General features: G+C 35.3%; 1 protein-coding gene across 1 annotated transcript in view; it reads left to right on the top strand.

Moving 5' to 3' along the window:
- LOC104547235 overlaps nucleotides 1-11,415 on the top strand; it is a gene marked incomplete at its 3' end in the record, with an annotated part of 34,766 nt that extends 23,351 nt beyond the window's left edge. The window contains exons 5-6 of the mRNA XM_010192844.1: nucleotides 3,576-3,687; nucleotides 11,278-11,415. Of these exons, the coding sequence (XP_010191146.1) occupies nucleotides 3,576-3,687; nucleotides 11,278-11,415 (250 nt within the window). The remainder of the gene's footprint in view (nucleotides 1-3,575; nucleotides 3,688-11,277) is intronic.
- Between the last annotated feature and the right edge of the window lie 708 nt (nucleotides 11,416-12,123).

Below are 12,123 nucleotides of genomic sequence, written 5' to 3'. Positions count from 1 at the left end.
CTAAATTCCAGTTATTCCATCTGTAATAGTTCATCACTCCCTCCTTGCAAATTAGACAAATGCTAATGAACTACCTCTCCCACTAACTGGTGGAAGTAGTTCCATATCTTGACTGCTTTTGGAGAGCTTGTAAATCTTAAGGTTTTTGGTTTTTGGTTGTTTGGGGTTTTTTTTTATTGTTGATATAAGAGTCTTTATTTAGGCCTTATTTTCTTACTTCAAAATGTATTTGCCTAACAATAATGACCTATAGTAGATTTTGCTAGGCATGTTCAGAAATCTTTGGGAACATGGACTTGCAGATTATTATAGGATAGAACATTACATAATTCCACATCTGAGACTAAAATTGGGTCCTATTCTTACTTACAAGCCTCATAAAAATACATACGATGCATTCCCTCTTGAAAGAAATAGCTCTCTCTCTAATTTTTAGAAGGAAGTTGACTTAAAGCTCGCTGTATATAAGTTCTGCCATTCCACTCCAAGCTTTCCTCTTCACTTATCAAATCTTTGCAAGAAATTATTCCTATCAAAATCTGAAATTTCTGGTCTTTTCTTATGTGTACTTTTACATTCTCAATTTTTTCAACTTTCTGAGTGTTCTTGGATGTGTTGCTATTATGTTAATATATGTGTAATATATCTACAGTTAAGCACACAGGCATTTCAGAACATTATGCCATATTGGAACCTGAAATGTCTGCGAACACTTCTCATTAAATAGGATTTTTGCTTTGAATTCTGATATTAATATAAATTGCCTTGTGTGCATGCGCAAGTGTGGGCATGCACATTTAGTATCCATTTGCCATCTGAGGTTGATCACTTAATTAGTCTCAGCGATGTAGTTGATGAATCAGGTGACCATCAGAGCAAGGCAAAGTTCAATGTGAGGAATACATGAAAGGTAACTAGGGAGGGATGTCTGTGACAACCATAGACCTTGTCAAGATGTTGGACATAGGAGATAATTTTGTTGTGAGCATTGTTTGGAAGTTGGAGCTCCTAAGGTGTAAATAACTTAAATACTAGAGACAAATACCCCGAATTGCAGGCTGTCATGTAGTAAATATCTAGTTTAGATAGACTCACAGAACGCTTAGTTTACATGACTCCTGCACCATGAAAGACAAAATATTTCTTAGCTCTACAGCAAAATATGAGACCTGCAAAAACAGATGACAGCTGTAATGTGTTTCTGGAAAAGTGCGGGAAGGCTTAGATCACCAGTCTGTGAACAGCAAAGCAGCAGTGCGTTTGTTGTGTAAACATCCCAGATGATCCTAGGAAGTGAACCATGTCCAACAGTAAAAAAAGATGAAAGCAAAAAACCCATCAGTCTTACCAGTCTGATGCAGGGGAGGGAAGGGAGAATTCCTTCTTGTCTCTTGATGTAGGCATCTGGATTCAAACACTGAAACAGTGGCCATGTATGTACTATCGTGACTTCATTGCTTGTACTCAACTTTTTCCTGTTTCGTTATACTGTCACTTCCTTAAGGTTAACACTATCATTTTAAAATAATTTAGCCTCTGGTAACTTAGTACTCTAATTGGAAAGGTATCCAAAACTTCTCTTGAGTGATGGAAAATCCCAGTCCATATTTATTCATCAGCAATCCATATCTGTTTCATGCTTATAGTCAACCGTAACAGCAGTGTTCCTTTTACATTGACATTTTTTGATAGAAACCAATCTGATATGTCCAGCCTTTGAAAGAAGCTGTATTACCCTACTTTCCTGCATTTTATCCAATTTAATCACATTTATTCTACTTTCACTTCTGCCTCCATGTTACTTTTTCCTTTAAAAAATAATTTTAATTAATCTTATAAATACCTAATAATTTGCTGTCATTTCTATCTTTATTTTTAAGAACTTAGCCTTTATTTTTGTATACATTACTAACTTCATTGTAAACTGAAATTAAGTAGGGCATAAATCATGACTATTTTATTGTTTATCTTGTATGAAGTGAAATTTCCCTATCCTCAGTGTGTAGCAACCTCTTTTTTCCTATGTTTTTTCTTTTTTATTAATAGTTAGAATTTTTTTTCCATTTTGTTTTTCCCAAGTGCCAGTTCAAGCTTTCCATCATTCTCCTTTTGGCCTGTTTTTTTTCTTCACACTTAGTCTCTTTTCCTGTTCCTTTTGCTTGTTGGACTTCTAATATGCAGCTTAAACTGCAGATTTCTTGGAAAAGAGGAAGATTGTTGCCTTGCAGTTTTTATTCTCTGTTACTTGGAATAGAAGTTCCAGATTTTACTAACACTTGAACAAAAATTATATTAACATAAATACCCTGGAGAGGACAAACATTAAAGGCAATGATTGACAGTAATAGAAGACAAGATAATAGAACTGTTGGTTTTTTTTTCCTAGAGAAAATATGAACAAAACTTGTTTACTACAAAAAAAAAAAGTGAACTTTTGGGAGGAAGAAGGTGATCTGTACATCTAATGCTTTTATGGTTGCAAGAGATATCTTTTTAGAATCCAAGTCTCCGCTTGGATGCTTGACGGGCTAGCTTTAGTCACTAATGAAATGAATAAATGAACTGGAAAAAGAAATCAAGCCTTTCTGACTTGACTTGTGATTTCACACAAAATTCACCTAAACAACACAGAGACAATTTTACTATTGAATGTAATAAGAAATTACAGCATGCTACAGTACCACATGATATCCTGAAATTATTTTTTAAAAGGACACCATTTCTCAGTGGAAAATTGCCACTTAGTCAGATTGATACAGCTGAAACTGCAGTATCAAATTAAAATACTATCCCTCAACAGCAGTTTGCTCCACCCACTGATAGAGGCAATGAAAGGGTGTGAGCAACACCATTCATGCAGTCCACCTGCCAGTGTTCTGCACAGCCAGTGACTGAAGCAGATAATCATCAGCTGTGGTTGGTGATGCACGTCTCTTCCATGAGCAGCAGTAGCAAGCATAGAAGTGACAAAGAAAGGAGACGCAATTAAAAAATACTCTCAGCCTACATTCCTGCAATCAGCTTTATAGTTTCTAAATCTAAAATTCAGGATATGAAAATGGTATTGGTCTTTTCATTGTTCAAATAGTTACTATGTATGCCATTGCACATGTGTGCACAAAATACGACATATCAAAAAGCATCATTTAATATCACTTGAGGTATAGCAACTGATGTCAAAGTGACACTTCAGATTTTGCTTTGCTTTCTCTAATTAGATGGATCACTTCTTTTAGACCTCATTGTTACATTTCTAAATAAAATATATGTAAAATATTAAGGGCCTGACTGTCCAACTCTATGCATATTTAAGTGGTTCTGTGGTCTAAGTGAGATACTTTTACTCGCATTGAGCAATGGCTTCAAAATTTGTGCTTGATATAATCTGTATATGCCAGCACTACTCTTAGAGTATGCATTCTTCTCATGTACATAAATGTTAGGACTTACCAATAGTGTACTTTATATCATACTCTACTTTTCAAAGCAAGAAGAATAGATATTGTGTCTATAGTGTTCTTGCAACAGTAACTTGCTTTTCATGATTTTTCCTCTTTGTGAATTCTTTTCACCAGGTATCTTCAGATCTTTCAATGGTGGGTGGTGCACCTGTTATTACTGTAGATCCAGATGACAGAGTTGCTTACACTTTGCGTGTATGTCCCTGGAGACGAGGAATCTTTCAAGGTACAATGTAGAACCCAAATATGTATAAATGAGCAGATAAAATCTATTTACATTTAATGCTTACATAACCATTTCAACATAACCTTTCTTCTGGAAGTAAGGCTAGAATTACTGCTGATACTGGGTTTTAAACTGGCTTATATTTTTATTTATAAAGGTGTATTACTGCTAAAAATGTGGTCAAGTACTTAAAAAATGCCAGCATATGTGCACGTTGGTAATAATGCAATCTGAGGTCACAGGTGATTTGTGAAAAGAAAGTAATACTTATAGCAAAGCTTGGCCTAGTGCCAGAGGAAGACTTCAGTGACTTCTTGCTAAATCTGTAGTCTTGAGATAAAATTCGCTTTCTCTGAATAGGAGTCAGCTTTCAGTGAAATATGTGAATATCAGAAAAGTCAATGAGCAAATGTTGAGGTTGCACTATATTTTAACTTATGCCTTTTTTGAGGCTTTAAAACCTTAGGAATATTCTCTTATTCTGGCTTAGAAAACCCCCAATTCTTTTATACATACTGAAAGTTTTGGTGGAAGAGGTTCCAAGGGATCTATCATACAGCAGATTAATGCCAGGTGGCAAAAGCCATGCCTTCAAAGGGACAGAGATGGTACATTTGGACTAGCATCTCCAATGTTCTGTCGTCTACATAACTTCTATTACAATGGCTTCCATTATGTTTGGAGGTATTATATGTTCACTGAGTAAGAAAGAGAGAGAACAGACAGTCTCTCTAACCCAACAGAAAAGTTATCAGTTCAAAGAGAAGACACATACACACTTTTTTCAGAGAACAGTTCATTTATTTTATGCTTTTAAATAACTTGATAGAAGCCTGAAGTTGTCCTTTGAAAAGAGACAGGGCTTAGTTATCTACCATCCACCCCCTGGTTCAGTGCGTGCTTTAATCACTACCCTAGAAAATAGTGTTCATTCTTCCTCTGGAGCAGGGACAGTTTCGGCTATGTCACAGGAATTTGTGCGTGCTCTCTAATCATTCAGCTGCTGTAGGAGAAAGAGGAGTGGAGGGAAGAAAGGCCACTGTGGCAGGTTTGAAAGGCAGCAGCTAATTTTGCTGTCTGATGGTAGGTGTGATAAAAACGCAAGTACCAGGTGTCCTGTCTAAGGTAACATCAGTTAGGAAGTGCTTTCTTTGTAGCTTCAAGGAGAGCGGAAGTCTGTCTCCTTCATACTGTGCAAGCCTGGGAAGTTGTATTTGTTCCCCAAAGCAGAATTTTCAGCTCCTGGGGAACTCTAATGTCAAAGCTGGGATCTATATGAATTTTTGGCCCTTTTAGGATTTTTTGACAGCCAGCCTGAAGCTTGAGGATCACACATTGGATGTAGGTGATTCATGTGGGAATTAATTAGAACTCAGGAACCTTAGTCCTTTCCAGGTTAGGTATACTGCAGGTGAAGAATAATTTAAATCACCCAGAAAGAATGGTATTCTTTATTCAGTTCAGTGAATTTGATTAGCAGAAAATACAAATTCCATGGGGCAACCAAGTTGAATGATTGAAAATAGAAAGCAATACTGAAAAGCTGTCCACCGAGTGAGTACATTTTATTGTGTGAGGAAAACAGAGCAACTATTTAGATATCTAGTTGAAGACTCTGTCATAGTGCTGATGGATTACTTACAATTTAAAACTCCCTCACTTGTAAGTGTCAAACTTTGTGGCCTTGATGTTCTAGTACTGCCTTTGTCATATTAAAATAAATTCTCATAAAAAGACTTTTGCCATATAAATTGTTGCACTGAGCAAATGATCTGCATTTTTCCTTTACATTCAAAGTATTTTTTTCATTGCAAAATTATACTTCTTTTGCTTTCCTTCTTGTTATTTTATGATTATTAAGCTAAAAATGGGCCCAGTTCTTTTCAAAAGTCCATTTGGAAGCATTCCATTTGAGGGCTAATCTCATGCTTTGTCTGCTTGGAAGCTGTGTGACAGCATTAACATAGAAATAATAGCTAATAAACATCTCACACAAGGTTTTGGCACCAGATAAAATTCTTCAGCAATCTGTTTTCTAATTAATAAAGCCATTTCTTTTAGGTTTTATAAAGCATCTTCAATGTATTGCTTTATCTTTTATCAAACTCTTATTTCTACTTTCCACAGAATAGACCAGAATTTTTCCAGAATAGACCAGAGCCCAAAATGCTCAAATATTTCTTGTGCAAAAAATATACACCTGTTACAGTCAGTGTCCTTTTATTCTTAAAAATTTACTAGCTTTTGGAAAGGAGCTTTCTAATTTTATGAATCACCTTGTATTTTTTTTAAACTATATCTGCACTTAGTAGGCAGCACTTTTTCATGCTACTTGGAGGTCTTGGTGCTTACATGGAGGAAAAAGGGCAGTGTGTTACATACCATGGCCTGTCAGACTGCAGCTATAGGACAATTACTATGAGATGGTGAAGATCATACCAGTACATTCTGGCCTATAAAAAAGTTGATTCAACTTGTTTATTTAACAGTATTTTCTCTTCAGCACTTGTGTGAAATCTGATTTAAAAAAAAATATTGTCCCTTTCTTTCTTTGAGGGAATTCTGTAAACTGATCCGTTGATCAGCCTAATTTCAATGCAATAATAATGTTCCTGTAGCTACTGGTAGCTGTTGATGTATTTCTGGCACCTGTCAGTACCTTTGCTTTAAGGACTTTCTTTTCACCTGAGACACCCTAACAAATTTAGACTAATTAATCTGTAATGAGGACAAAGTTAGAAGGATCTTCTGTTTCATAGAATCATCGAATGGCTTGGGTTGGAAGGGACCTTAAAGATCATCTAGTTCCACTGGCAGGGACACCTCCCGCTAGACCAGGTTGCTCAAAGCCCTGTCCAACCTGGCTTCGAACACCTCCAGGGAGTGGGCATCCAAAACCGCTCTAGGCAACCTGCTCCAGTGTCTCACAGCCCTCACAGTAAAAAATTTCCTCCTAATATCTAATCTAAATCTACCCTCTTTCTGTTTAAATACATTGCTCCTCTTTCTATTGGTAGTTGCCCTGGAAAAAAGTTCCTCTCCAGCTTTTCAGTAGGCCCCCTTCAAATACTGGAAGGTTGCTATAAGGTCTCCCTGGAGCCTTCTCTTCTCCAGGCTGAACAACCCCAACTATTTCAGCCTGTCCCTGTAGGAGAGGTGCTTCAGCCCTCTGATCTTTTTCATTATTGTGAATGGCTGGCACACCTCCACTGCTGGATCACTGGAGTTGGCTGAGTAAGGGCTGCTCTATCTGTATGTGCCACTGCCTGGCAAGACGATCCCCAGCATACTCTTTCCATCTATCCTAGTGCAGTCGGAGTTGCATAATCCTCTGCCTTTTCATATCATGTTTTCATTGTCACATTAAAAACAGACTTTAAGAATTATAAATAAAACAATTCACTTTTTTATGAAATACCACAAACCCATTTATGAATCATAGCTGACAGTAGGATTTGCCACTCACTCATTTCTCCTGTGTATGAGTCTAAAGGCTTATTCTGCTTCTTTTTCATTGAGGCAGGGAGCAATTAATTTAGTCCCAGTATACCAGCAAGCAGTAGGACTTGCATAAACTCTTCAGAATTCACATATATTATGATAGGGGTTTTCCTATGCAAAACAGAGATTATAAAGTTTTGTTGTAACTTACAGTAAATATCATTTTGTATTAGCAGAAAAATTGTCAGAAGAAAAATTGGCCAAAGTTATAGCTTACATGAATTACACTAATCTTACCTCTTCTGTGGAAGTTTTCTGAAACAGCTACTATGTACTGATTTCACTGGCTGTGAAAAATCAGGAATAAATAAAAAACTGCTGCTCCTGTTCCTAAGGCCTATGCTTATTAAAGTTGTGCTGGTGTATTTAAAGCCTTCTGTTCTTGTGTCCAGTTAAAATATTGGGATATTGTAAGTTTTTATCATCTCTCTGCACAAGAAAATAATTATGTACACTACATGTCGTTCAAGCAGTCCATTCAAATTTTACAGAAAGGAAAAAGTTTAATATTTCTTGCTTTCCTAATTGGATTCAGGGATGGAGTATTGGTAGTGTATAGCAAATGAGTCAGTCTAAAATGTGGTGTTGCAATTACAATTTTATTGTTAAATAAAACAACCTGCCTCCTTTTAAAGGGATGCATCCTCTCCTAAGCAATATAAAACAAGCCTTCAGTATTAATATGTGGGCTGAAGTTGTATAAAATGTTCAAACACTGGATGATAAAGCTAGAAAATTTGCAATGACGTTCTGACCAAGAAACCTTCTAAAGCACTGTTATATTGGCAAAAAGGAGACTTCCTTTTTAATTAGTCATTTTCGGTAAAATTCTAGAAATACTTGTGTTGTTGCTTTGGCAAGTTGAGTATTTTATTTGTGAAATCTGTGTATGCTAAAGGACAGCTGAGAAGAGGAGTGATATTTTCTAAAATTCTTAATGGCGGCGTAATTCCATGGCCAACTGAACCAGTGAGGTTTGTAGCTCTGTCATGTACGTGGAATGTTTGGTTTTGAATGTGTGGTTTAAAAATCGTAAACCGTGATATTTTGACAAGTTACAATGTTACACAATGTATGATGCAGAAGTCAGAACTGAAGAAATAGAAGGAAAAAACCCTAAACATAGGGGACTGAACAAATTATAATTTATCAGTTATTTTACAGCATCAGTAAGCTAATATAAGAGATTGCTTACTCTGCTGAAGACACTGTAAGAAACGGAGGGTTCTGTAGGATAACGCTGTTCACAGCCAAAACAAAATCAAAGCCCTTACATAACCTTGGGAGCCAAGCTCAGCAGAACCTTGTGAAAAAATGTAAACACACTCTTTTCTTATTTTAAATCTGTCATTTTTGATGCATTGTTTCTGCTTCTTCCAAATGTGTTCTCTGTTACTTCATAGAGTGCTAAGGATGCTCCTCATCAAAAAAAACCCCTCTTTTCCCTGTTGTGCAAAACACCTTTTGATTGGTTTTGTTGTTTTGTTTTGTTTTTGTTTTTTTTAACCCCATAATTTGAATAAATTAATATATTTTTGTATTGTCAGCTATCTTATGAATCTCTGTTAGTGGTCATTGGATTGCACCATTCTGCTTAGGACAATATTACACTTCCTAGGAAGACATTCTGCCTTAATTTAAAGAATCAAATAATGCAGAACATACTACCTACCAAGTATCCTCACTGATAAGGATTCACTATTCTGTATTTGGTTTGAAATTAATACACTTGTTTTTTTTCTCATTTCCACTTCTTGCCAGTAATAATTTTCTTTTTTCACCTAATAAAATATTTAAATAGCTTTGAGCCAGCAGTAGCACTTTGGTGCCCATGAAAATTATGAAAGACAATTTATGAATATTTCAAGAAGATAAACTGAGTTTAAAATTGTATGCCATCTATAGTAAAAGGATCATTTTTTATTGAAATACGTCGACAGATTTAAATGAATGCCTTGCAGAGACCTGAATACATCAATCCAGTCACCTTTATTTATCAAGATTTTAAACTCATTGTTAATAATTTCATTACTTTATTAATTGTTATTAATTCTGTTTGTTTGGGATCTGTTTTTAATGAAGAAAAAAAATTGAGTGTCAGCAATTATAGTGCAATTCCTCACTGATTTTTTTTATTGTATGATTGCCGGATTATCAGCACAGTGGTTTAACAATTCAAGTAGTTTTTAGTTATCATAGTTCTCCTACTAGCTCTTCAAATATTCTTAATCATCAGCAATTTACAGTTCTGGAATTTTCCAAGCATTCCAAGATTTGCTGGAAATAAAAATAATTATTCGGGGTTTCTCAGTCAATTATTTTGATGTGTTTTGAGAACACATTTTGTGCAGAGCTGAAAAAGTTATTGTTTGTTTCGCCATCCCCCCACTTAATGAAACTCTCCACATCACCAGAGGCTCTGCAGAGTTGCTCTCTCTCAGAGAAAAAGACACAGTGGCAATGCAAAGATGATAAACCTTGCCTTCCTGTAATGATTTCATGTAATCCTCCTTAGCAGAAATAATTTGTCGGTGTTTGTCGTGTTGAAATTGCCACCTGGTGTAGCTACCAGTGAGCATATCATGAACAATTTTTAATTTATTTTTTTTTGTGAGAGTAACATACTTCTGCATATTATTATTATAAAAGTAACTGTAAGGCCATTTTATTAAGATTAATCTGTCCTGAAATGGAAGTGAAACTAGAAAGTTTAGAGGCATGAATGCAGCCTTCTGTGGCAGTGTGTGATGAAGGGAAGAAAGTTAAGCCTCAAGGACTGTAAATGAGACGGGTGTGTACAGGTACGGGTAAAGGAAGCTTGATCAGCCCCTGGCTGCTCATGTCACAGCGGCTTCCTGAGCCAGTTGTTGTGACCGGTGTGGTGCTGTCTCTCTCCCTCACTTCTGCTCCCTTTTCCAGGTCTGATGTGAGCCATGCTATTTAGCTTTAGCTCTTCCTACTGGTAAGGTGCTGTATTCAGCTAGTCAGGGAGCACAGTAAGACCTCTCTGCCATCCTACTCAAAGCTGGAGAAACAAAAAATGCCATTAGCTATAGATATTTTAAAATAAAATTGTTCTGGAACTCTCATAAAATTATATTAATTCCCCATTTCAAATTAAAAAAGCTCCACTATGAATAGCTTTCCCAAACTTTTAATAAGACACAAGTTCCCTTCTGGGAGACCATTTCACATAAATTCTAATGATCTCAAATGGGAAAATTTCTTACTGTATATCATAAAATAAGTCACCTCTTCAAATTAGTTTTTTATTGTACATAAGGCAAGAATTAAACCTGAAACCTATGTGTATTTCAGCTTTGAAATTCTCCACAATGTATTGAAGTATGAGAGATGGTAATTTAGATAAAAATATTTAGTATTTCCAATAAAATATGTAGATGTAAAATTCTTAGTCAGAGGCACATAGTGCAAGAAACAGAACCTGCTTATTCAAATCTGGTATGCCAAATCTTCCAGAATAACTTTAGTATTATTTAAAGAAACCATGTAAATACTAGATTTTTTAAAATTAGAATTTATATTATAAGATTCAAAACTTCCAATCTGAAAATCCTGTTTTTACAATGCTTATGTATTTTATCTTCCCTAAATACTTGACTACAACTTAACATACAATACAAAAATGTATCATAGGAATATTTTAACTATTACATTTATTAACTTATAACAATAGAAAGAGACACTATGATTAAAAAAACCAACCAAACAAACCAAACAGAAAGAATCAAGACTATGCATAGAAAATTCTGCTGGAAAGAAAGATACTGTTGTTGTCTGCTATATTTTATAATTTTTAAAAAATGGATTTACCTGTATTTCTTATTATCTTTGGTACAGTTAAGTAGAAAAACACTTTTGGGAGAAAAAATGGTTAATTTCCTTGGACTCAATGAAGACATATTTTTTATTACCATAAATTATAATCGGATGGCTGACACCTGGAGTGGAAGTTTTGCTTCATTTTTTATTAGTTTTGAACTGAGGAAGTACTTGTACATGTCTGGCAGTCTGTTTTATAAAGCTAATGCCCTGGCTAATATAACACCTGGTATCTATTTGTTTTAGGTGTAATTTCATTTGTTGCTGAAGATGAAGACCAACAGCAGTCTCGACAAAACAGCTCACCAGAGGAGACAGATGGTGAACAGGCCCTTCAGAAATTGTCAGCAGAGACACCACAAACTGTTGATGCAGCAAACATGGGTATGTTTGTTATTATGGAGAAGTTCACTGTCAGTTTCTGTAAAATTATATAATAATTTCTTTTTAAATTAAATGCATATTTAATATACATGCCTGCAAACAGTGTTAAGTCAAATGTTTATTCCAGGCATATAGGAAACTTCTCCTTTTATGAATTTTTAAACATTTTTATAAAATATTAAGTTTAACTTTTCTTCTTTTTTTTTCCTTTTTTCCCCCAATGATACCATGTGTTGGTGAGGAGCAGCATTTTTTAAATGCTTTATTTTAAATGTATCCAACAATATTGACAGTGCTGATGTCAAAGCAGTCCATTTCTTAATTTCACATTGCTCCACTTCATTCCACTGTGGAAAAAACTTTCTTTCAACTGTCAGTCGTAGATGCTCCTTTGGTCGGTTAAAGGAAAACTGAGAAGAGAAAATTCCAGAATACCTGGTTACTTTCAGTTTGTCACCTCCTAGTTTATTCTAAACAGTTTCTGCATTATTTTTGAGATTTTATGTGTTCCAGAGGAATACTTTCATGATTACAAATGCTACACCAAATAGACGAAGGTAGGGTAGGGGTTTTTTGTTTGTTTTTAAACTCATGTCTCCATTTTCTCCTTGACATTTGCAAATAAAGCTTTATCTATAGAGCTGTGCTTTTTATGATTTTAATACCTTATTCAGACTGTATGTAAATTACCAAGCATTATGTTGCTAT

This window comes from Mesitornis unicolor, unplaced genomic scaffold (assembly GCF_000695765.1).
Source record: "Mesitornis unicolor isolate BGI_N332 unplaced genomic scaffold, ASM69576v1 scaffold12669, whole genome shotgun sequence".
NCBI lineage: Eukaryota > Metazoa > Chordata > Aves > Mesitornithiformes > Mesitornithidae > Mesitornis > Mesitornis unicolor.
The sequence above is the reverse complement of the archived record's forward strand: the minus strand, read 5'-3'. Positions and strand labels throughout refer to the sequence as shown.